Raw genomic sequence first — 27,575 nt, 5'->3', positions numbered from 1 at the left:
CACATGAGAGCAAACCAAGTTGATACAGATGTGGGGATCAAAATCTTCCAAATCACAGGCTCTTATTGCATCCTAGAGTTTCATAGATCAAAATGCTTCACACAGCAAAGACAAGAAATGGAAACTCAAGGATTCCAAGTCTCACGAGCAGCCCAAGGGTACACAATTGTATAACTCTTCGAATTCTTCTTCCTCTTCCAAGAGACCATTAAAGAATGATAAGTTGAATTGTGCATATTGCACCAATTGAGGACATGATGAAAATAGATGTTATGCAAAGAAGATTGATGGGTTAACACATCTTCTACAAAAGTACAATATTTAGCTGCCATCCTTATGAATCCTGTTCTGCCACATTAGATTCTACACATTCTGGGTCAATTCTGATTGCACGTTGTGAAGACAAGATGAAAGGCCACACTCTTAGTCCAGCAGATGGCTTCTTGATTCAAGAGCCTCACATCACATGGCATCATTAGAAGGTATGTTCTCTTCTTTTGAGTGTTGTTCTTTTACACATATTTTATGGGTATTAACACTTATATGAGTGTTTTAATTAGTTGATGATGGGACATTCAATGTTGTTCTTTGTGTCCATTTATCTTCCAACCTCCTTTCATCTAAGGGCATGGAAGTTGAGCTCACCAGTGATTTAGTGCTTATAGAAGATCAACATACTGGAGAGACCATTGCAGTTGGTAGAGTTGATCAACGATCACGACTCTATGTGTTCTCTCATTTTACTTGCATCAAGCATCCGGATCCATTGGTTTGTCCTATCTCTTGTGCACCAAGAGTGGATCAATCTAGGGAGAGGTTTGGTAATTTGAACTTAGGTGTACTTCAGTCATCCACAGTGGTTCCTAAGATTTGTTTTGATTGTCTTCCACTTCCTGCTTCTTCAGAGTTCAGTTTAGTTCAGGAAGATTTTCGTTCCCTTCCAGTTTCAGCAGAATGGAATGAGTACTTGCTAGATATTGCAGCAGTGTTTGATACATAACATACTCAAGACATTGCTACAGCATTCGATACATCACAGACTCCAGACATTGGGAGATGTTTGAGGATATTCCTTTCCTCCTTGATGGCAGCTGGAGTGTTCCCGTCATCTTGGACCAAGTGTTTTTACTTTCTAGAGATTGTTCATCAAGCATCTGCATAGTTGTTTGGATTTTCTTTAGTTGATTCAGACAGCTGGACTGTTGAGCGGTCTTTAGTGGCACACATCAAGAGACAATTTTGCTTCCTTTCATGCAGTTGCTTCAGCCTTGGCCATTCAATTGGTTTTTTTTCTGAAGGGGAGGAAAGTGGTCTGTCGCCCTTGGATCTTCATTAGCATTCATCTTCAAGCCTTTATCTTTGGCATTGGAGTTTCTTCTCTAGTTCTCTCTTATGGTGGGTATATTTATTGTACTTTGTACTTGAGGAGCACTTGGAGTCCTTAATCTGAGTCATATATGGTACTTTTATCTCATTTTTTCATTTCATCTATTGCTTTTTGGAGGTTTTTTTTTTTCCATGTGGTTTTATCTTTTTCTCTGTTTAGAGAGACCTCATTGGTGTGAGGAGCATTGCTTTGTAAATGAGTACCTAATGAGACGTTTGTTGCTGACACTCATTTCATGCATCTCAAGCGTAGAGCGCATTTGTCTCCCTAGGTTTCACTTAAATGGGGGGTGCTAGAGCATGCACAATAGTTGCATTAGGCACATATGCATATGTTGCTTTTATTATTGTACACATGCTAAAAAATATTCTTGTGCATAATATTATCTAGATTTTGTAATTGAGCCTATGTTTGCACATTTGTGCTCTAGCTGAAGTTTACTTAGTTGAGCCTAAATGTAGGTTAGTCTAGTCTAGTTGGGCTCTAGTTTGTACATTGTGCATATCATGCACTTCTACTTTGCTTATCTTGGCTCTAGTTAATTTTAGTAATAGTTTGTTTTTGGATGTTTTTAGTGCTTTTGCTTTATAAAGCAAGTCATTCATTCAATTTAATGTATCCCAATTCCAATCTCATTTGTGCAATTAGTACATATGCCTAGGGTTGTTACAGAGTATATTATCCTTGTTGGATCTCTTTTGTGCAGTGTTACCTTGGCGCAGGGGTGCGGGGGTACATCGAGATGAGTTTTGGGTGCGGAAAAAAAATGTTCTCAATTTGGGGACGACGGGGGGATGAAGGGGGTGTGGAGGGGGGAGGTGGTTGCATAGTATATATAATATATGTATGACTGAAAATGCTAATTATGAAATGATACTTCAATATATTATAGAACATACCAAATATAGTTGAATAGAAAAAATTGAAATGCGATTCACAAACCATAAGTTCAAACTTGAAACTTGAAACTTCATAACTATTACCAATGACCATTTAATAAATTAATTTAGTTCAAGATGCAAGATTGAAAATTGATTGCTCAAATATGAATATCATATATGATATATCATAAAGATGCTCATGATGACAATGAGCTGAGTAGCATGAAACAATGAAATGAAATAATGTATCGTAGCCATATCAAAGTGAGTACAATCAACAAAATGACAAAATGTCAATAATGAGAATGGAATCATCCTAAGTGCTCTCTAAGCATGCATAAAAAACAAATTAAAAAAAAGGAAGAAAAAATTATTTTTTAAAAACCTTTTTGGGCCATTCAGCCGACTGCACCTTGTGAGCACCCTGGTAGTACCCTTGGAGCACCCCGCAAGCACGTTGGGAGCACCCGAGCACCTGTGAACCACCTGGGTGTGGTGGCGCATTTTCAGCCAGCGGGGGTACTCGGGTACATGACATACCCGCACCTGGTGCTTCGGGTTTTTGACCCGGGTGTGTGCACCTGGGTTACACTGCTTTTGTGTGATAGGTGTTTTGCTTGCAGATGATTTGTGGCTCCTGTGTGGTTGTTTCATGAATTCTGACACGTGAAACCTTTGCATTTTTTAAATTACATCTATTGCACAGTTTGTATGTTTAACTATCGGGAGATTATAGATATCTGGAAAACACGCCTGACACTTGGGATTTAAAATTAAATTTGTCACAGTTATACTGCTGTATGATTTTTGTCTGGCCATGAGGAGAAAATAGTGGGCCATGCCACATCAAACGTTGTACTTTGCAGTCAGTTTCCAGTTTCATCTGTCTGTAGTTTAATATTGAACACAAAATCAAATATTAGAAGTATAACTGATACCTGCAATTAGAATACACTCATTTTAAACTTCTGGAATTGAGGGCATGCTGATGCTTGAATCAAAATTGTTTAAAGCGACAAAGAGAGCAATTGCCAATCCTGTATTACAAATCAAAATAATCCAAATCCATACACATCCATATAATATACATCTGTACCTCTGGCCTTTTATTTTCTTTTTAAAGCAATTTTGTGTGTAACTAATCAGCAACTTGTGTGTTGCTTGACGCCATCTCTTATATAATTTTTTTGAAGAGAGAACATATCATTTCGTTTAAAGAATTTGTGTTGATGTGTGTTTTGCAGCAATGAGTTTCAGGAGCTGGAGTCAGTTCCAACATCAGCAACTATAGAAGGTCCCCTAGAGCCGACATCATCTACTGGAACCATTGCAGATTCTTCTGAAGAACCCCTTGAGCGTTTCTTTAGTGTATGTCTTTCTACTTTGGCTTGACCTTGTTAATGTGGCGAAAGGGCTGTTTGTCCTGGACTGAGAAGGAGACTAGTATACATTAGTGTTTCCATATGTATCTATCATGATTTCATAACTGATCAGAATGAATTTATGAGGCCAATGCCACAATATCATATTTATGTTTGTTTAAATCTTTTTTATTTTCCATTGTACTTTTAGTACAAGATCACATGTATTGGTAATAAACTTATTTTGTAGTGCTGGAATCTCTTCATCCAAGTAAAAAAATACTATTTCATAAAACTGAAAAACATGTAATAAACTTATTTTGTAGTGCTGGAATCTCTTCATCCAAGTAAAAAAATACTATTTCATAAAACTGAAAAACATGTCAAATGCTAGCACTTAAACCCCAAAATGTTGTAAGATTAACTGTTGTCCTAACTTGACAACTTTGGTTGCATCATTGTTATAATTGAATTTGAATGTCCACTTTTGTTGAAAACAATAAATCGCAAGGCAAGGATCTATTTAAAGAGTTATTCCCATCACAAATAATTGCCACGTGTTTTGGATGTTAAACCAAGGCACTTCCTATTTTGGAAAACACAAATTTGAAATCTTGCAAGATTTTGGTTTGGATGTCATGGATGTCAAGCTTATTAGATTATTTTTAGTATCCAAGGTTCTTGTTAAATTTAGCTCATTCTTCTAGAATCTTAGTTAATATTCATTTATGTTAATGTTTTGCCCAGAAATAAAGATAAACAATAATAAATGAAGAAAAGAAAACTAAGATACAGAAAGACAACAATTTATCCTGGGAAGACCATCCAACTTGCAGAAAAAAATCCAACTGCACCAAAAGTGTATCTCTTTAAATAGATAATAGAGGTTTGAGTACAATGCTTCCAACTGAATACAACACTTACCAAACAAAGCAACAATTTATATCTTGGAATTGAGAAACTCTTCATATTGTAACTGAAAGTCTCTTTGTTCTCCAAATGTGAGTCTTTTTATATTTCCAAATGCACGTCTCTTACCATGATTCATTTCTTTTCATATTTCCAAACATGTGTCTCTTTGCATGTCACATGTATATAAACAACAACATTTGAATCTTAAGAAACCATGCCATATCATCTCAGGTAGATCTGTCACAGCTATAAAAATTCAATAGTCCCTTTTAGCAAGAGAGAGAATATTCATGTCTTGCCATCTCTAACATGACAGACATAAGATGCTGCAAAAATAATTAGTAACAAAATCTCGTAACAGATTTTCTCAACATAAAATTGTCATCTCAGCATGACATTCACCATGGCTACTCCTAGAGGGTGAAATAAAAGAAAACCAAGTCATGGAGTCATGTGACTTCCACCATGGCTACTCCCAAAGGGTGGATCGACCATTGCTACTCGTAGAGGGTGGAGCAAGAGATTTCACCTCAAATTTCAATTGCAGAGAAGAACTCATTAACAAAGGATTTCACCTCAAACTTCTCTTGTAGAGAAGAACTCATTAACAAGGGATTGCACCTCAACCTTCTCTCTCATAGAGAAGAATTCATTATAGTACATAATAAGAACAACTGAATGTTGAGACTCCCACTTAGCAGGGGGCTGCATTCCCACAGCTAAATGATCACAATTGTAAGAATTTGGTATTGCTCTGATACTATGTAAGAATTTGCCTCAGGGCAAAATTCATCCAGGAACTAAGAACTCAAACACAAGCACAACTGTAGACCAGAAAGAGAGAGTATGATCAGAATGATGATATATTCATTCAATATGCGTTAAGAGTACACTAGCGGTGCCTGTATATAAAGGCCTTTGAGATACATCTAGAATGCCTCGTAATCAGCTACATGATAAGTCATACAACCAGTCACATGTCCACCCGATATGGGTTATTCTCTATTAAGCACAGAAGTAAGTGCGATGATGAGAGGATAAGCCTACAAGGGTGTAACACGCAAATCAATGTTTTAGACAACATGTGCTAAAAAGAGAGTGCGAATAACTGTGTTGTCAATATGACAACTCAGTGAATGATGCAAACTCCAGTGTTGTAGACACCATGTGTTGAATTAGAGTTGCGTACTTCTGTATTGTCAACATGACAACTCATGAGAGTACACAAACTCCTAAGTGTCTCACCTAAACAAATAATAAAATAATGTATTAACCTAAGTAAACTTAAGTAAGTGTAAATAGTAAATACTTATTTACACCAACACCCCCCCTTAAGTGCAACTTAGGGGAATGCCCTTAAGCTTGTGAAAACTAGGATGAAATGCATGATGGGTCCTGACTACTATGCTATGTTAGGTACCCATGTACATAATGAAATGCAATCTCTCATAAAGCGGAGAAAGAGGGAAAACCTCATGGGGAAAACCCTCCCCCAAAAAGAGAGATGAAAGGGATGCATGGATGGATGGAGTAATCAAGACCCCCCTATTACGACATACATCCAGTATATACAATAGTGAAGAAGGAGAAGAATAAGACCTCATAAGAGGAAAAAGTCCCCCCCATAAGAAAGAAGAGGAAGAGAGACAAGGTAGTCCCCCCCCCCCCCCCCCCCAAATGAAGAATGCTTGTCAGTGAAAGCCGCTCCAAGGAAGAAGATGGTCCATGAGTGCAGAATGATGTTCCTCCCCTTTGGAAGAAACGATGGCAAAGGTACAATCCTGAAGATGTATGGTGGTTGTGAAACCTGCTCAAGTATCCCTGTGTCGATGCTGATGTTCTGAACTGTCCCTTTTCTGATTTTATATGATATTTCAAGTCTCAAATCAGATCTTTAAAATCAAACAACCAATATTTCAAAGATCCACCAATTTCTCAATAAACCCCAAATCGTGTATGCCAGAAATAGTACCAAAAGCTTCACAGCTTCACCTATTATTAATAAATCTGAAAGTGGACATTTTTACAGAAATTTGAGCAGCACAACAGCCTATAAAATGACATTTCCAGATCTGTATAACATGCACACAATAGCTCCCAAACGGAAGACAAAACAATGCTCATCGGGCTCCCGAAAATAGCACAAAATAGCTCGGAATCACCACAAAAACTTAATAATCTATCACAGAAGTATAATCATATCCAAATACATATATTCAACTCTATTTTAACATTTAAAAGTCTGAAATACAGCAGCAACCCAAACTGATATGAAATACTCAACTGAAAACACCAAACTCTTACAAAAAACACACCCGAAAACTCACAAATCTGCACTGTTCAGCACAAAGGCAACCTCTGCATGAGCATGCACATGGAATGACTTAAAACTTACATCCTTAGCCTTCCTGGAAACCTGCAAACTCCCGTTCTTGGGTCTCCTTCTCTACAGGTTTGGCAGCCTCTGAAGAACAACAAAGCAATGCGCAAAAATCAAGTTATGGAATGAGCCCAAAATGCCTCCAAACCCCTTAAAAGAGGGCATAACCTTAACTCACGTCCAAGAGGGGTTAATGAAACATATCTTAATAATAATTTTCATTTATTAGTCCATTAGCTTCCAAAGATTACCCCCTTTTTCCGAAACTTCACCTTTTTGGGCCTGCCTGCCTTAGAAAAGATTATTATTTTTAATTATTTGAAAAGGGGACATGACAAGTCCTCCCCTTTCAAATATTGCTTGTCCTCAAGCAATGGCTGAACAATAAACCAATCAATCCACCTGGATTCCAAATGTAGTCATGAACTATACTATTGTCAATTAACACAGGCTCCTGCAATATCTTCTGCAATATAACCAAGAGGAATCCATAATCAAACTGACAATTATTGCTCAACCAAACTCCAAAGTCACAACTTCCACAGTCAGAAACCCACGAGACACAAACTCTTAGAACATCAAAACCCAAGAAAAGTGGACAAATCAAACTACCAACACAGTAAATACCATCAGCGCATCCCACTGGCCTATATGGAATGTACAATCCAACTCTGCAACAATGGTGAATGCTCCTGAATGAAACTATACCAAGTATGGAGAATCCACACACTATACAACTCCTACAGTCAATGCAACTTTGCAGATCATCGACCACTGTCTCATAACCATAACTCCCATGCACCCCTGATGATAAAAAGCCATCACAAGATAAACAACAAGAAATGAAACCCAAACCAAATTTGCTTGCCATCAACTCCTCAACACAAGGATCAAATGCTAACTGATGTACACACCCTACAATATAATGTTGATAAAAAAAAACCAACCTCAGTCAACAGCTCACCATGAACAAGTGATACAACCCACTGTGTCTGATCATCAGCTAAGTCAGGAGATGTCATAGCCAAAGGAGTAGAATCAATAACAACACTCGCTGAAGCATCACTCCAAAACTCCTGCTCTAAGTCATGTATTATCAAGCTGTCAACTGCAGAACCTATCGCCATGTCGTGCCCATCACAACTCTCATCCCGAGGCGTCAAACTATCCCATAACTGATGATAAGCACTAGGAACCAAAATACATCTCTGTATCATCATCTCATCAACATGGTCATCAAAGGTGAATTGATGAGCATACCTCACAATGTAATGTTGATAGAATGCACCAATCTCAGTCAGTGGCTCAGACTGCAATCCAGATGTAGCTAATTGCAATCGATCACTAACTAGGTTGGAACTGACTACTACCTCTGAAGACATCACCAAGGGAGTAGTATTACTAGCAAGAACCATGCCAACTGTCAGCTCACCAACATCACACATGGTCTTTGATACAACATCTCTAATCTTCGTGCCATTAGTACTAGAGGTCACCACCATGTCAGGCATACCACAACAATCTGCTGCAGCACCCAACTCAACTGAACCTGACTCTAGTGGGGACAAACCCGATATGCTAATGTTAGTATCAAGGATGGATGCATACCCATCTTCACTGTCTTTGACAATCTCGACCATGGACATCTTCAGATCACCAGACACCATAGCTTGTGACTGTATAGAATCTGGTAAAGACTGTAGTTGCTCTAACTCCATGGTCACCTTAGCCAAATGAGACTGTGACTCCTTGAAAGCCAACTGTGTACTCTCAAGAATCTCAGAAGTCACCTCGAGTTGCTGAGTAAGCTCACTCACCTCATCTTCCTTGGCCAATAATGCATCATATGCTGTACTCCCCCACTCTATAAGATAATCTCTGTCAGCTACCAACTGCATATAATTCTGTCTCAAAATCCGAATAGCCTCTCATAAAGAGTGGATCTCTGTCAAGGAAAGATAATTGCCTTCCCGCTCATCACTAGTAGGAGAACCCCATCCATAAATTGCTAACAATTGACGAGCAGCATCGAAATGCTGGCAAGCGATAGCAATGTCTCGCTCACTAACTCTCAACTGATTAGACACATGATGTCACTGTCTAGACTATCTCCTATAAACCTCCTCTGATGCACTGTCTAAAGGAATATCCTCAAAGTTACTAGTCTCTAGAGTATTACCATCCATATCCTGTGAATCAAATCCAAAGCTCATATCAACATACAGAGTATCAAAAACTATAGCACTGCTGTCCAACTCCTTTGTACCAAAAGAAACTGCCAAGGAAGCTAAGTCTTCAAAACTGCCCACTGCATCCTCTTGGATGTCATCAATGCCAATATGATCCTGGGACTCATTTGTACACACTGCCAAATATGAAAGATCATCAACACATTCCAGAAAGTATGGTCGACTGGATATATGAACAAAGCCCAACACCAGTGTATAAAAACTAATACCAACATCAGACAAGCTGCTAGCACAAGAAAAGACAACACCGTGCAATCTGCTAATCAAATCCATGATAGCACCCAAACAAACACTGCTACCAAAAAGTGTTAAAGATCTCCAGTCAACTGAATCCCAAACGCCAATATAACAATCTTGAGTCCATATCTGTAAACTAGAATCAGCTGGTAACTCAAACAAACTCCTCACTTGAGTAATATGACCAATACTAACTAACTCCACATACTTGTCATGATGAGATAATGAAGTCACAATATTGTCTTTGTTCACTTTCGGCTGGCTGGACAAATCATGTGAAGTACTACCAGCCTCAACCTCATGTGACGAAGCATCTAACTGTGCCTGGTACTCTTTCTCAGCAAAGTCATGAATGCTCAATGTCTGCTCATCTCTATCAGGTATCTCACCATCATGCACAACAACATCCTCATAATCATCATCTAAACCCACTACCTCCTGTGGTAGAGTAGAATCTGAGACCTCTGCCTGGCTATAAGCTGGTTTCTCAAACTCCTCATGTAAGTTCTTGGTAATTGTGTCATCTGCCTTGTGAGAAAATCTGCCAAATAGAAATCCAGTCAACTTATCCACCTTAGCTGGGTCAGACAACATGTCATTCATCATACGGTGGTGCTCAACCAACTGTTCAGACATGTCATGGCTTATTTTCATAAGTTTATTTCGAATGTCTAAATAACCATCTTTTCTATTGTTCTGACTCTGGATATCAATTGTCCAAGATTGTGTCCTCTGAGACTCTGTACTATACCTGTCCATTTTGGATAAAGTAGAGTGTAACCCCAATAGGTTATAACTTCTTCAAACACCAAGAACTAACATGCAATTGATTAAAAGTAGCATGCAACTATAGATTTTGACATGCAGCTGATTAGAAGCAACATGCAACCACCAAATTCACCAAGAACTAACATGCAAATGATTAGAAGTAGCATGCAATCATAGATTTTGACATGCAGCTGATTAGAAGCAACATGCAACCACCAAATTCACCAAGAACTAACATGCAAATGATTAGAAGTAGCATGCAACCATAAATTTTGACATGCAAGATTTGGGTAGTTGTCAAAACTGACATGCAAACTTCTACAAACCCTCAGGCTGGCAAGATCATAGCTTTGATACCACTGAAATGTCCATTTTCTGATTTTATATGATATTTCAAGCCTCAAATCAGATCTTTTAAATCAAACAACCAATATTTCAAAGATCCACCAATTTTTCAATAAACCCCAAATCGGGTATGCCAGAAATAGTATCAAAAGCTTCACAGCTTCACCTATTATTAATAAATCTGAAAGTGGACATTTTTACAGAAATTTGAGCAGCATAACAGCCTATAAAATGACATTTCCAGATCTGTATAACATGCACACAATAGCTCCCAAATGGAGGACAAAACAATGCTCATCGGGCTCCCGAAAATAGCACAGAATAGCCTAGAATCACCACAAAAACTTAATAATATATCACAAAAGTATAATCATATCCAAATACATATATTCAGCTCTTTTTTAACATTTAAAAGTCTGAAATACAACAGCAACCCAAACTGATATGAAATACTCAACTGAAAACACCAAACAGTATAGCAGCATAACAGCCTATAAAATGACATTTCCAGATCTGTATAACATGCACACAATAGCTCCCAAATGGAGGACAAAACAATCCTCATCGGGCTCCCGAAAATAGTACAGAATAGCCCAGAATCACCACAAAAACTTAATAATATATCACAAAAGTATAATCATATCCAAATACATATATTTAGCTCTATTTTAACATTTAAAAGTCTGAAATACAGCAACAACCCAAACTGATATGAAATACTCAACTGAAAATACCAAACTCTTACAAAAAACACACCCGAAAACCCACAAATCTGCACTGTTTAGCACAAAGACAAACTCTACATGAGTATGCACATGGAATTGCTTCAAACTCCCGTCCTTAGCCTTCCTGGAAACCTGCAAACTCCCGTTCTTGGGTCTCCTTCTCCACAGGTTTGGCAGCCTTTGAAGAACAACAAAGCAATGTGCAAAAATCAAGTTCTGGAATGAGCCCAAAATGCCTCCAAACCCATTAAAAGAGGGCATAACCCTAACTCATGTCCAAGAGGGGTTAATGAAACATATTTTAATAATAATTTTCATTTATTAGTCCATTAGCTTCCAAAGATTATCCCTTTTTTCCGAAACTTCACCTTTTTTGGGCCTGCCTGCCTTAGAAAAGATTATTATTTTTAATTATTTGAAAAGGGGACATGACAAGTTCACCCCTTCCAACTATGCTGAAAAGAACGAATGCAGATTTGGCAAGGATGTCTGTTGAACTTGTCCCAATGAATCATCTGTCTCCTTAATTGATAAAGAGACCTCCTCCAATTGCTGTACATAAGGACCCACAATCACGCCAACCTGTAAAGATTGATCATGTAGAGAATGGACATGAGGGTTAGAGTGAGCCCTCGCAACAACTGTAGAAGGATCACCTTCATCGAAGAGAAGATGCAAATCATCAAGGTTGTCTCCCAAATCTGCGGTGTGTGACTCCACGAACAAACCTGCAATGTCTGCCGTGTAGTCATCAGCTGAAGCTGGAGTTGGAAGACAACATGTACCCTGCTGTGCTGGACCTTTCACTATGGCAATGTACACATGTGGACTATACTGATGATGTGACCTCTCGCAGCAACTGTTGATAGAACCCCACATGTTTGAATCTGTTGAAGCCCTATCGCTGGTGTCACTATCAGTTTCCACTATGTATGAAGTGCAAAGAGGATTAGAGGATAAGCTGGGTGAACTTTCCTCAAAGTGAACATCATTCTCCACAAAAATCTCACGAGTCTCTGGATCCATAAGTCTGTGTGCCTTCATTCTGTCTTCATATCCAATGAAAGTACAAGGCCTAGGTGCTGGTGCCTTGCAACTCCTAGAAGATAGGTTAGCCCATGCTGGACAATCGAAGAAACTGGTTTTTTGTCGCACCATGCCTCAAAAGGAGTCTTCCCATCTAAGGCATTATGAGGAGACCTGTTAAGTATGTGAGTAGCATTGCTAATGGCTTCAATTTCAAGTGTTGGATCAAGAGACTCGGCTTTTATCATGCAACTTGCCATGGATTTGAGAGTCCCTAGCCTCAGTGCTGCAACATCTGTCTTGTGTGGACTGAATGCTGGTGGATTCTGAAGATTAATTCCCTCATGTCTGCAAAAGTCTCTAAGTCTTCTGTCCACATGACTGTTCTCATTGTCCACTTGTAGAACCTTGATGGCTTTCCTTGATTTGTGTTCAACACGAGTCTTGAAGGGTTGAAGCTTATGAACCACTTCATTCTTGTGATGAAGTAGACCCAAGTGAATCTTGAAAAGTCATCAACAAATGTGAGGATGTAGCAGCCTTAGTTGACTGATGTCACTACAAAGGGACCTGCTAAAATCATGTGAACCAACTGGAGAACAATTGGTGCTCTTTAAGACTTCCCTTTATCATACTTCTCTTTGAGATGCATATCCACTAAACATGAGGAACACTCACCCTTAGAAGAGTTGATATTAGGTAGACCTTTGACCATATGTTTAAAGCAAAGTTGTTGAAGATGGCGGAAGGCAAGATGACTAAACTGCTCATGTCATAAGTTGATTTGTGAATGTGAGTGAGTCAACAAGGCTTGAGAAGGAGACTTAGGCTCAAAGTGAGAGAAGGAATAAAGCCTCTTGTCATCATTGACTTTTCCCACTGCAACCAATGAATCATCTCTAAGAGTTCGCACCATCACTGAATTTGGAAGGAACTCAACTTTATGACCATCTCCAAGGTGAGTGATTTGGTAAACTGATAGGAGATTGGAGCTAAGTTTTGGAACGTAGAGAACATCTTTGAATTCCTCATTGTCCATTTCAACATGTCCTTTTCCTTAAACTTCCATTTTAGTATCATCTCCCACGAAGATGTGTGGTACCTTTGACTGCTTCAATGAAGAAAAATCTCCCTTTGAAGAACCCATATGATAGAAGGCACCTGCGTCAAGTATCCATTTCGAAGAAGAACTTGTATTTGCCATAAGTGCTTGCCCTTTACATTTTGAAGAGGTTGGAGTTGAATCCTTGGAAGTACCTGGCTCTTGAATCTTGTTCTTCTGGAGTAGGTTTTCCAACTCATCGATTATTTTAGTCTTGTAATGATGCTCGTCATGATTTGCCTTTTTGCAATATGCACAAAAAAGTTTGTCCTTTTCATTACTTCCCTTCTTGTTGGAAGAAGAATTGCCTTGCTGTGAGGAGGATTGTTGTGTCTCAGATTGTGATTTCTACTTCCACTGCTTCTTTTTGTTGTTGCTGGAACTTTTCCCCCCTTGACTTGATTGGTGCTCATCACTAGCCACCAAGGCTTTGGTCTTTGATGTTGTGAGAAGTCCCAAATCCATCAAGCGAGATTGTTCAACAATCAACATCTTTGCAAATGCATCAAATGAAAGCTTTTGGTAAGCAATTTCCATGGTCAAGTTGTGAGTATTGAAACTCGAAACAAATGAAGCATACTCTGAAGGTAGCCTCTTCAGGATGTGATAAATCAACTTTTCATCCTTCATGGGATTTCCACAATCTTTAAGAAGTGCCCTATACTTATTGGCTTTGTTGATGTAATCCTGAATTGTGTCAAAGTTCTTTGGATCCAAGAGAAGTAGATCGTCCTCAATCTGAAATCCCTTTTCCTCATCCACCTTACCATACAATGATTCAAGTTTGTCTCAAGCTGGTTTGGATTTTGTACAACTAGCAATGTGAAAGAAGAGATCTCTATGAACACAACTCCTGATAATTTCTAAAGCTTGTTGGTCTTGTTTTTTCCATTCAATGAGTTCTTTAGCATCAGTAGGTTTGGTAATTGTACCATCAACATAAATGTTGTAACCTTTTTCCATTAATCTACTCCATGCAATATCTTTCCATGTAGAATAATTACGTGAAGTTAGAGGTGGACATTCAAATGAATCCATGATGCAGAAAATGAAAAGAGCACAAAAGAGAGACACAAGAACACATTACACACCCCCCAATTTTCACTCAATCAAAAGACCCCCCCAAAAAAGATGCTTTTGGCACTTTATAAGTAGTGCGTGTACAATGGGCCACTTGTCAAAATGAACAAAGTGGTCTTTCTGATTGTGCTTTTTACAACTGCCTTTTGAGGCCCAAATCTGTCACTAAGCATTGTAGCTCAGATGTACAATTCTGAAAAGTAATCAAAGCTTTACAATACAAAAAAAACCCTAATTTTGAAATTGAGAATTTTGTCCACACAACCTTAGAATCTGACTACAGATCTGGAAAGTAGACGAAAAATAACGCACTTTCAAAAAAACGGAACTTGAAAAAGTGACTAGATGTGTTTGTATGAAGTGTTTGAAGTTGCAAAATGTAGGATTAAGTAGGTATAGTCGCCAAAAAACGCAATTTCTAAAAAATCTTTGCACCAAAACCAGAAAACAACACCACCACTAGAAAGTTCAAGAAATTCTACCCAATTTCAAAAAAAAATCGCACCTGAATTGGAGTTTGGATGTCCAAGTTATGGCCTCGCAAAGTTAGGTTGCCAAATCAAAAAGCAATCTAGAGAGGGGTCTGGAAGGAAAATTGCATGCTTAAATTTGATGATCAAATGGCCATTGCAGTAGTTGAAAAATGACTAGGAATGAGGGTCAGACGATTGTCAAATTTAACCTAGTGAAATGATGATGCCAACAAAAAATCAGTGGTCCAGGGTGACGTGTCAGCTGACTGGACTGTACAGATCTGTATGGCGTGACACGTGGCAGTACAAAATTGAACATGTGGCCGATGACGTGTCAGTACGAAAGTCTGTGTGGCGGCTAAGGTGGCACCGTACGACTGAGGTAGTTGGTGAGTCAATGGTTGACACGTGCCAGATGATGTGGCAAATAGTGTTGACGTCGAATCCTGCGTGGTAGCAAAAAAATCCAGATTCCATGTGGCAAACGTGGCAGTTGCGAGTGGCTATGTGGCGGTTTTGACAGGCCACGTGGCACAGGTAAGGGGTCCGCGTGGCAGGGTAGATCCACGTATTCGGCACAGAATAGGTTGCGTGGCGCTGGTTGCCATGTGTCCAAACTGTAGCGTCGCTAGAGAAGGACTTTTGCCCACCGGGAAATCCAAATGCAGGTGCCGACGAAGCTATTTGGTAGGGGCTGGAGTTTTATTTGGTGCGTCGGAATATTTGAAAATGCGACACTGGAAATTCCAACACGTGGGGGGCCAGAAAGTCATGGGTAGCGGGCCGAAGTTTTGAAAAACGGTCGCCGACTTTGTTGGGATTAATCCCACATTGCCGCAGCGAGGGTCTATTCAATGTTTAGAAAACAAAGACTCCCACTCTCATAAACAAATGTGAAGCCCGTCGGTGGGGGATGTTGAGTAGACCTGTTGCCGGTCGGTCTTCTGTGCTGGAATTTGATTCGGCCGGTTATGCTGTGTTGCAAATTGGGGCCTCCGAGTGTCCGTTTGCAAAAAAAATTTGCCTCACAATTGACTTTGGCCTAAGGTTGCTGAGTTTTTAGTCCATCATCATTGAATCAGCGTTCCAGACACAATGTCAAGGTCAGATTGTGCTTTAGATGCTCCCAATTTCTGCAGTACTCCGGAATCGGGGCGAGGTGCTGAAGCAACAATGGTCTCGAACGACTATTTGATGAGAAAATCTCCAAGCTCTAATACCATGTAAGAATTTGGTATTGCTCTGATAACATGTAAGAATTTTCCTTAGGGCAAAATTCACCCAGGAACTAAGAACTCAAACACAAGCACAATTGTAGACCAGAAAGAGAGAGTATGATCAAAATGACGATATATTCATTCAATATGCGTTTAGAGTACACTAGGAGTGCCTGTATATAAAGGCCCTTGGGATACATTTAGAATGCCTCGGAATCAGCTACATGATAAGTCATACAACCAGGCACATGTCCACTAGATATGGGTTATCCTCCATTAAGCACAAAAGTAAGTGTGATGATGAGAGGATGAGCCTACAAGGCTGTAACATGCAAATCAGTGTTGTAGACAACATGTGCTAAAAAGGGAGTGCGAATATGTGTTGTCAACATGACAACTCAGTGAATGATGCAAACTCCGGTGTTGTAGACACTATTTGCTGAATTAGAGTTGCATAATTCTGTGTTGTCAACATGACAACTCATGAGAGTACACAAACTCCTAAGTGTTTCACCTAAAATAAATAATAAAATAATGCATTAACCTAAGTAAACTTAAGTAAGTGAGTAAATACTTATTTACACCAACAATAATAAATTACAAAAGATTCCAATACTTGACCAAACAAGATCTTTTGCAGTCATTGCTCCACGAGCTTGCCAATCCTTTGCAAAGCACTTGGCATTCTTTTTCTACCATGCAAGCTCCCTCCAAATCTTAATGAGCCCAAAGAAGCCCTTTCTATTCGATCAAGCTTTGCCTTTATGAAATAAATATTTTCAGCCGCAACTTCATCTCCAGTGCATTATCCCTTTGATAGGTTGCTTTTAATTCCTGGAATTTAACTTCCGCTGAATGCAATCTCTCATCATCCTTGTGCTTTTCGATCTGTCCTATAAGCATTTTAGAGAGATTAGTAAATACTAGAAGTATACATGATTCACTGTTCTCTATGTTATTGCATGAATTAACTATTCATGATAAATATTCAAAGGTAATCATAAAATACTTCTCTTTATTGCAGCCAAAGAATAACACGCTCTAGGCGATACTTGAATCCCTTGAGCAACAAACCCTTCAATTGAGTCACTTGAGCCACTAGCTCCATAGTGAATTCCAAAAAAATGACCCATGATAATGATTAAGAAGCCAGTACAAAATCTTCTCTTCAATAAACATCAACACGCAAACAGTGTTACTTTGTATACACAAAACGTTGCAGCAAATACCACTCATCAAAAAGTTAAACCAACTATGTGTCTCCAATAATCTCTCCACCATACACATAGACAAACTTTTCTGCATAGACACACAAATAGGTTGCTCTCGCAACAGTTAGTGACTGATAATCACGTGCCTATTAGGATATTATAATGTTTCTTTTAATGGTCATCTTAGTTAATCCTTTAGTTTAGTAGGTAGTTTCTATTTCTGTCTTTAGTTTATGATCATTTCTTTTAGAAACATCATCTTTGTAAATCTATATAAGGAGCTTTGATCTCCTTTGTGTAATACGACAACAACAACATTGATTTACCATAACATGGTATCAGAGTAGGGCAATGGGATTTAATAAAATTTGACATATTTTTTAAGGAAAATTTGAGCCTCTTTTGTTCTTGAATTTTGTCTAGAAATTTGCTTTCGATTTTTAGAAATAAAAATCGTTGGAGGTATTTTATGAAAACTTTTGTGGTCTGTTTTCAAGGATTTTTGCTAGAAATTGCAAGCTTGGTTAAGGGTTTTGATCTTGCGATTTCTTGATTGCAGCAAGTCTCTGATTTTTTAGGGTTGCATGTACTTGCATGTTTGTTGCATGTGTTGGTTTACCATGCGAAATCTCGTGTTTTATTGCCTAAAATTTTTAAGGGGTTTTCATAATTTTTCCCTTCAAAACTTTCTAATGGGTTTCTATAAATTTTCCGTTGAAAATTTCTGATTCTGTAATTCACAAAGTTGCATGGGATTCCTTGGTGGGTTTATAATTTTTCGCTCAAAAATTAATTGGTGGGTTTTACCATTTTTCCTCAAAAATCATGTTGGGTTTTGACTGATTTTTTACCTCAAAAATCGTGTTTGATTTTCTTGATTTTTCTCCTACAAAATTGTGCCTTTTTGTAGTTTGTTTTGGGGATCATTCCCATTTGCAACGTTTGGAGGGTTTGTTGACTTTTCCCTAAAATTGTGTTATCTGTTCTCTTTATTTGTCTCTTGTCTCCAGGGAAGAGCAGCTTTGTTATCCAACATCAGGTTGGAATTTTGTGATGATTTTTGGCCAGATGTTTTGCTGATTTTGGGAGAGTTAGTGGTAGACTCATCTTGGTGGTAGAGTTTGTGGCAAGTTCTTGTCTTGCAAAGCATTCTGAAGAAGGGGACACCCTTCTCTATTATTTTATAGACAAATTTTGGCTTCTTGGTCATTTACATTTTGCGGATCCAGGGTGGGTCTTAGAAGTAGCAACATGTTTTGAAGAATTTGTGACCAAATCAGTTAGGCAATGACCATTAAGGAAGGGCATTAGAATATTATAAAGTTTCTTTAATGGTCACCTTACTTAGTCTTTAGTTTATTAGGTAGTTTCTATTTTTGTCTTTAGTTCATGATTGTTTCTTTTAGAAACATAGTCTTTGCAAATCAATATAAGGAGCTTTCATCTCCTTTGTGTAATACAACTGCAAAAACATTGATTTACCATAACACCAGCTCTGTCAGAGAAAAATAAATAAAATTGTTATTTTTCTTTGTCAAGTGTTAGACAAAGAGAACTCCCCAACATGGAAGGAAGAAGTGGTCACACACAAGATGTTCACTTTAGAATAATACAAGCAGCCATAGAATGCCAACAGTTGATCATGCCTCTTAGTATGTGCTCATGATAACAGCAAAGAAACTTCATTGAAGAAAGCCAAACAAATAAAGCTACAACACTAATTGCTGTTGACAATGAAAGAAAGGTAGACATGGAGATGCCACCGCACAATCATAATGCTCACAGAGAGCGAGACACGAACAGTCCAAGCACAGCAAAATACAGCAAGACCATAATAGAGGTTAATGACAGGTCGTTTCTGATGGACAATGAACAACTGCAGCTCGGAGAAAATACAACTCCAAACTGAAACTCTAACCAAATACGGCAAGAGATAATGCAGAGACTTGAACAGAACAGTGCAGAGAATATCTTGATTGCTGAAGACGCGGCTACAAACAGGATGAGTAAAGAGGCACAAGAATAAATAACCCAACTTAATTATTTCAGTCCAGCAAAGTAGAAGACTCTCAATGAAATCTCAGAAATCATTTTAGGTAAATATGATCTCTATCAATGCTACAATTTCAACGCATACAGTTTGCCTACAAAATACTCATTGCAATCTGCAACTGATACATGAACTAAGGAACAAGAGGTCTGTTATCTAACCCACTCCAATATGGTAATAAAGATAAACACCAGTAAACAAAATTGGGGACCAAGCAGCAGCTGGCTTCCAGGCTGTGTTAAGAATTTTGGTGTATTTTTAAATTTTTTTGTGCCCTGGAATCATCTTACGATTTCTTCAACACTCGCATGACTTACCAGCTCAGCAGAAAAAAAAAGAACAAATGCATGAAAAAATTCCCAGGCCCACATTTGTTTTCGCTGTGGACCCATCGTTTTTCCTTTTCTAGCATTTTTCCTGTCAGCTAGCAGAGTTTTGGCGCTTTCAATCTGTCTTCGTATTTTCTGCAAGTAAAACAAAACACTACATCAGCTGGCACCAAATTTTTCCTCTCACTATTCTCCAACTTACACGTGGTCTGCAGCTGTGATTTCTTCACCTGTCATTTTTGTCTTGTTCCTTCTGCTGCGTCACACTTTTCTGTCCACACAACATATGATATTTGTTTGTATTCAGTTAAATCCAGCTCTGAACAAAAAAAAATGATAAACAACCAAGGCCTGTGAATTTTAGGATTTTTTAATATTTCGTTTTTATCTGAGTTAATTTTTTGGTTATTTATTTATGGTCCCTAACCTTAGAATTTTGGCAACTGGGTTTTTTCTTTTTCTTGGGATTGGGTTTCAAAACCCTAAAGCTGTCTAGGGTTTTCTGTTAATTTAAAAAAAAAGATTTATTTTTTTCCAATTTTTTTAGGCTTATTTATTCTTCTTTATAGTATGTTCTATCTGCCTCATTTTTTGTGTCTTCACTAGGTTGACTAGCAATCTCTTTTATAGTGATGACATCTTTGATCAACATTACTTTGGAGGGAAGTCAACAGTTTAATGGCCACAATTACAACACCTGGGAGCAACACATGATAATGATATTTGAATATTGTTGTCTTGCTAAGATCATTTTGGGTACGCAACGACATCCTACGACACTACAGACAGATCAAGATAAATGGGATGAATGTAGTTAGGGATGAATTATCATGTTGCTCAAACTTTTACTTATCAATGATCAGCTCCCCTAGGTGCCTTCCGATAAAACAACTAAAGAGATATGGGACATCTTGAAGGATCTTAATGAGACTTCAGACAAGAACCGTGCTTTCTTTATGAAGAATATGCTATTTTTTATCACGATGGATGTGTAGACATCTCTCCAAGCAACATTTGTTTAAAGTCAAAGGCCTACGTGACTAGTTAGAGGCTATTGGCTGCAAGATGGAGGAAGAAGATATTGTATCAATCACGTTGAAAAGCCTGCCCTAATCCTACAAGAACTTCATAGAGACACTCAATATTACTTCTACTAGTGTTGCCCTAGCATTATCGATCTTTGGAATAAGCTTCTTGAACATGATAGATGGAAGCAACAATGGGAGTTAGGCCAACTCCTCATCTTCTAAACAAATGGCCTTCCTAGTGCAAGCCTCAAACAAGAACATAGGTACACTTCAGTTCCCCCAACATATAGGCTCCGACAAATCTCCAACATCTTCAAATAAGAAGTGTGTTCAATGTAATTGTTGTCATAAGTTTGTTCATATGAAGAAAGATTTAAGGAAACTATTGGTAGCTGCACAATCTTCACACAATGGGTCTCAGCAGAAGGTCCCCGCTACTTCGCATTCGGATGAGAAAGACGTTGCCTCCTATGCATTCTAGTCAACTCATTATGAGAGGGTTTTTATAATTTTTTCCCTTTAAAAAAGTTTAGTTGGGTTTTATAGTTTTCTCCTCAAAAATGGAATTTCGTATTCTTTGATCTGTGTCTTTGCTTTGTGTTTGGTTTTGATCTGTTTTTTACCTAAAAAATCGTGTTTGGTTTTGGTCGATTGTTTTCTTGTCAAAAATTAAACATGCCTTTCTCTTGCACCTTTAGATGATCTTGAGAGTCGTAAAGGTTTGAAAGAGGATTAGGCAGTAGGATGATAGCTAATTTTGAATTTTCATTTTGCTTATATGTTGATTTTTGCAGATTGTACACGTTTTGGGGTATTTTAACATTTTTTTGAGCTATTGATTGCATCTAGAATCAAAAAATTAGACTTACAACCATATTTCTTGAGTTTGAGTACTTAATATTGAGTTGCATTAATTGCTGCATGTATGATTGTGGAGATAACTTGTTTTTTGCCACATTTTGACAAATGTTTAAGGATACCATTTCATTTGATTTTTCCTTCTGAAGAAAATGAAGCACTTTTTTTGGAGGCTCCGATGGATTTTCTCTAAACTGCATTGGATGAGAAATTTTATGGTTTTTGCTATGTTTGAGGAAGTTTTGGTTTGTTGTTCAAGTTCAATGGTGGGCTGTTAATGGTCTGGAGGAAGCTATTCTCTGTTTGAAGGCATCTTGTATGAGGTTGAGGAGATTTTATTGCTTGATTACATGGTATGCTTTTCGCTGTACATTGTTTCCACGTGAGGTTGGCTTTCCATTCTTTGTTGGCTGATCATCATCAATACATACCATACTACAATGTTCTTACCTTAACGACAATGGCTCGTTGTTACATGTGTTGCGTCCTTTTGATGCAAGAGTGTTTTTAATTGAAATACTTGATGATACATAATGATTACCAAAATAGTCGATATTAACAAAGGAGTTACAAGGTCTTTAAAATAAGAGTTGCAAATGATTTATCCGGTAAGGATAAGATTGATAGCTAGAAAAATAGATAATTTAAAGAATAAAGAATACACCTAAAGTCTATTCTAACAACTTAAATGGCCATTATAACTAAACATTAAAATATTATTTTAATACCCTCCTTTAATGGTCAATTTGTTAACTACATCATTAATACCCTCCCTTAGTTTGACCCCTAGTTGCGACATCATTGATACATCTTCAACAAGTTGCTGAATGAAGCGACAATGAGCGTCCACATGTTTTACATTCTTGTGGAAGTGGCTAGCTTTAACACCCCCATGAGTGTCACAATCAAAGTAACAAGATTGGGACTCAGCTCTAACTCGGCAAGGGCAATTTGACTCGTGACTCGGCTCGGACTCGCTCATGACTTGGCGAGCCAAGGTATATTAATAGAAATACCTTATAGAAATATAAAGTATTTGATGACTTGGCGGGTTAGGGTCACATGTCATTTTGAGCCGACAGGGATAACCCGAATTGGCGACTCGGATGACTTGCGGCGAGTCTCGTTACTATGGTCGCTATACAAGGGTGAAGGCCATACATGATATAGTTGCATGTTTGAAAGCATCATAGCTATATTGTCTCACAAGGTGCTTTGACCATTTGTTGATACTCTATTTTTATTGAGGAGAGAGCTAGTGCCTTTTGCTTCTTATCGATCCGTGTGATTGCACTTGTACCAAGTCCAAAAACATACCCAAAAGTGGACTTCTTGTCATCAACAAAATCGACAAAATTTGAATTTGTGAATCCAATAAGCTTATGATATTTTCATGGTTATCGGGAGACCCGTCTCCCCCCTAAAAGTCGCGTCTCAGAGACTTTTTGGTCTCAGGAGACCTCAAAAAAGGTTGGAGACTTCATGACGAAGTCTCCTGAAGTCTCCCCGTCTCCTAATCCAAAAAGTGAAGTCTCCCTGAAGTCTCATGGTAAAATATAATTGTAAAATATAATATTAAATACTTTTATATATTTTAGCCTTCATTTTAATGTTTTTAAAACAAAAATTAAGACCACCGACAATTTAAATGACTAAATCATTTAAAATATTTTATTTAATAAATTAATAACTTTAAAAACATTAGAAACACTTTTAAAAAATTATTTTTATTCAACACTTTAAATGATTAAATCATTTAAAATATTTTTGGAGAGATGATTTTTTGGAGAGTATGATAGCTGAAGATCTTGAGATGGATGATCACAACCTTGGGGAGTAGATGATAGTACCATCGACATACTAATACTAGATATATTTCTGTTTTTTGTTTATTGTACAAAGTGTTCATTTTTGTTTGCATATCAGCAATTCAGCATCAAACTATACTTTTTTGAATTTAAAATTTGAATATGTAATGATAATCTCAGTGATTATCAATCTGATATGATGGTGATCATATGCAATATTCGAAAAACAAATATGTCTATGAGATACAATATTGTGATCATGTGAGTTTTGAAATCTTTGACTCTGAGTCTATTTTAATTTTTAATGTGACACTACTATTATTATTTACTTTAGTCTTACAGTAGTACTATTTTCAAATTTTGTATTTACTTTTAGTATTAGACTCTTTAAACTATTAAAAAAATTAAAAAAAATAAAAATTTGCCATCTCCAAGTACCCCTGTCTCCTATTTGAAAAATTGCCGTACTGGTACCAGTACCAGTACTAGTACCGGAGACCTTGAAGTCTCCCCGTCTCCTGTTGACCTTGGATATTTTCTTTTTGTATACAAAATGCTAGAGTCGAGTTCTTAGCCCCATCTTCATTGCAACGTAATGCCTCTGCCTTAGGTGTTGTTATGCATTTGGAAATGTATCTCACAACCTACCTTAAGTCAAGTCTATCAATGTAAGATAAGGCTGCCCACTAGGTGCCCAAATGCTATCTTTGTTTTGCTCAAAGATTCAACTCTTTCTCAATAGGTGTTGACAAGAACTTGCAATATGTTATTTTGGACTTATCTAGTAAACTCCTCACAAATTTAGATTGAGAAATGAAAATACTAACATGTGTCTTCCAAACATCTAGACCTAGGCAATAATGTAGGAGGCCTAAGTCTATCGTGTCATAAACTTGGCTCAAATTTCATTTGATTTGCTCAATCAAATGTGCCTCAGTACCTATTATGATTATATCATCCACATAAATGACTAGAAGGATGATGTCATTGGCTATTTTGTTGTCATACAATTTAGGATCTAGAGGACTTCTCTGAAAATAACCTATCAATCTTTTTTTATACCTTGCCTCGCGGTGCCTGTTTCAAGTCATAAAAAGCCTTTATCAATTTGTATACTTGATGCTCATTTCCTACAACTTGAAATCCTTGAGGTTAGTCATGGATACTTGTTCCTCTAAGTTAGCATTGAGGAAGGCACTGCTCATCTTCATTTGATGGACTTTCCAGGCAAGCAATGTTGCCATGGCCAGAACCGAGCAAATGGTTCTTAGCTTTGCTTTAGGGGCAATGGTCTCCTTATAATAATATCTTCTCTTTGGAAGAATCCTTTAGTCACCAACTGTACCTTTTACTTGTTAAGTGTACCATCAACTTTATACTTGACTTTGTACACCCGTTTGCAAGCAATTAGTTTCTTTCAAGGTGGAAGATCTGAAAGAACCTAGTCGTATTGGAGTTTGATGTTCGACTTCCATGGTCTTTTCTTATTCAAGTTTATTTTTCACCTATGCACCTTGGGGCTCATAAACACTTTGAATGTTAGCCATAAGAGAAAAATTAATTGTATGCAGTTTGCTCTTGCCTTTGGATGATCTACCTCAACCATCTCATTATCCTGAATATCACCAATGAATCTAGTACTTGTTGATTATTTTCATGTTTTCCATTACCTTTTATCTTTCACACTTTCATACTGCCTTAGTTTTGTTTCCCCACAGCTAACATCTGAAGTTTTAATTCTAGCCTAAGCTTACAACCTTACTTCACTTATGTTTGACTTAACTCATCTTTTCTTTGTGCTATTTATTTCTCCCTTCCAAGCAATTTTATTTCTTCCTTTCTCAATTGCAAATCTACATATCTTTGCTAAAGTCATGTTTCCCGCTTTATGCAACAACTTTCTGAGCATAACTATTTGTACCCAAACAATGTCTTTTGGTGTGATACAAAATTGTGATACATTTGAAACTAGTGCACCCTAAAGGAACTTCTTAGAAGTGACAATGTTTTAGGGGTTTATCCTACTTAATCCCAAATTTATGTAGAAGAAGGAGGACCTTAGGAATGTCTCCACAATTTGGGGGACATTTTAAGGAATGCCTGCCTTTGTTGGCATTCCATGGAGGTGCCTTGGCATCTCAAGGTTTTCTTAATTATTTTCATCAAATACAAAAATAAAAAGAGAAATCAAAAGGAGCTCAAAAAGCTAAATGAGGACCTGAAGATGTCTTACCCTAAAAAATTGCTAAATGTGGACTAAATTGAAACCCTTTTCTGTTTTACAATTTCCATTTTAGAATTTATGTTTGAAAGACGAAATCTGAAAAGAGGGGGGAAAGGAAGGCATGCGAGCTTAAGGTCATTCCTAGTAAAGATATATTAGTAGAATGGTCATATAAGTAACTTTATTTGAAGTCTTAGTTTTTAGTAACTTTTTGTTCTTTAAGTTGCTTAGTTAGTTTAATAATCTTCTATTATGTCTTTAGTTCTTGATCGTTTTTGTTATGGAAAGATCTTGTAATTGCTTATTTAAAGAGTATTCCTCTCCTTTGTTTACAATTGAATATGTAGGGCTGGTTTTTAACAATTTTTTCTGATAAAATTTGTGGTTTAACTACCTAGAAATTTACTCGATTTTGAGAACATTTCCATGTTTTTTCCCCATTTTTCAAAAATAAAAAATTGTGGGCTTTATTTGGTGGATTCTTCTATAGAATAAATTATTGTGCTTTTTCTTTACCATTTTGTGAGGAAATTTACATATGATTTTTTGCTCAATGTTTTTTGATAAAACTGAGGTGTTTTGGTTTCTGGCAAATTTTCTTAAAAAATTGTGGTTTTTGCTGACTTCTTTACCATTTCCTAACCAGTTGAATGAAGTGTTTTAAGATCTGCAAGGGTTTTCTGACCGTAGAGTGTTTTTGTGTGATCTTTTTCCCAAAAATTGTTGAGGGTTTTTTCATGATTTTTCCCAAATTTTTTGATTTTCTTATTTATTTTGCCTTTTGTTGACTTTATGACAAAATTGTGTAATTTCAGCAATGCATCTAGGGTTTGATGATTTTTCCATAGAATTGTGGTGCTGTTTGTAGCAGTTACTTCTCTGACAAAATTTGGCAAAGTTGTGGTTTCAAAGTTTTTACTGATTTTTTAACAATGAAAAAAGTTCTTTTTTGGGAGTGATTTGGTCTCTGGATGATGGGAGGGATGGCTTAATTACCTCAGATCATGTTAGAAGGTGCATAACTTGTTCTTGTACCTGGTGATGCACAAAAGTTTTACGAAAAGTAGTTGGTTGATCAGACATTCAACTAGAGAGGGTCTAAGGAGAAGGCTCATGTCATAGAACATCTGAAGAAGAGTCAGCTTCTATGCTCATAGCCAAATGCCCTGCAGACTATGTCAAATCTTCTGTAGGGTAGTTAGTAGAATGACCATTAAAGGAGAGTATTAAAACAATACTGCAATATTTAGTATAATGTTCATGTAAGTAACTTTCTTGTTAGTCTGTTAGTTTTTAGTAACTTTTTGTTCTTTAAGTTGTTTAGTTGGTTTAATATCTTTCTCTTTTGTCTTTAGTTCTCAATCGTTTCTGTTATTGAAAGATCTTGTGATTGCTTATTTAAGGAATATTCTTCTTCTTTGTTCAACATTGAATATCTCAATCAATTATCTTTTCAATTCCATTATTTTTCTTTATTATATTTGTACCATACAGAATATAACCAAGTTTGTTCGTTGTTTCTGTTTTCCCCATGTATAAGAATACAGTAAAAATATGTTGAATAATTTAATGTTTATACATAAGATTGAAATTCTTTTTGTTATGTGATCAAGTAAATTGCTGTTCATACTGAAATTCTTTTTGTGATGTGATCAAGTAAATTGCTGTTCCTTTTTTCAGTTCATTAGTTTTATTACTATACAAATTTGTTTTTTTATGTGTTTAAAAATCATTGTTTATTTGATTTTTCATAAACACTGTTTTTTCTTTCACTCAAAACCTACAACTCCTAAAAGTTTTTTTTTTTTTGCAGCTGGAATGTCCTAAATAGTCTAAAAAACATTATTGGCATTTTAAATCAACCTGAAATGTGTTACAGCAAAAGGTAGTTTTCTTTTTTGGGCACTTGCAATGCAGTGAAAAG

The 27,575-nt window shown here is 37.2% G+C and overlaps 1 protein-coding gene across 2 annotated transcripts in view; it reads left to right on the top strand.

The window, feature by feature from the left end:
• The window catches only part of LOC149541759 (mRNA-decapping enzyme-like protein), a 101,085-nt gene that overhangs the window by 53,724 nt on the left and 19,786 nt on the right, over positions 1-27,575 (top strand). For both annotated transcript variants that reach the window (XM_089796871.1, XM_089796870.1), the window contains exon 6: positions 3,513-3,636. In XM_089796871.1, the coding sequence (XP_089652997.1) occupies positions 3,513-3,636 (124 nt within the window). The remainder of the gene's footprint in view (positions 1-3,512; positions 3,637-27,575) is intronic.

This window comes from Cupressus sempervirens, chromosome 8 (assembly GCF_028749045.1).
Source record: "Cupressus sempervirens isolate cs-2001-9-10 chromosome 8, ASM2874904v1, whole genome shotgun sequence".
NCBI lineage: Eukaryota > Viridiplantae > Streptophyta > Pinopsida > Cupressales > Cupressaceae > Cupressus > Cupressus sempervirens.
This window is presented reverse-complemented; position numbering and strand designations above follow the sequence as displayed.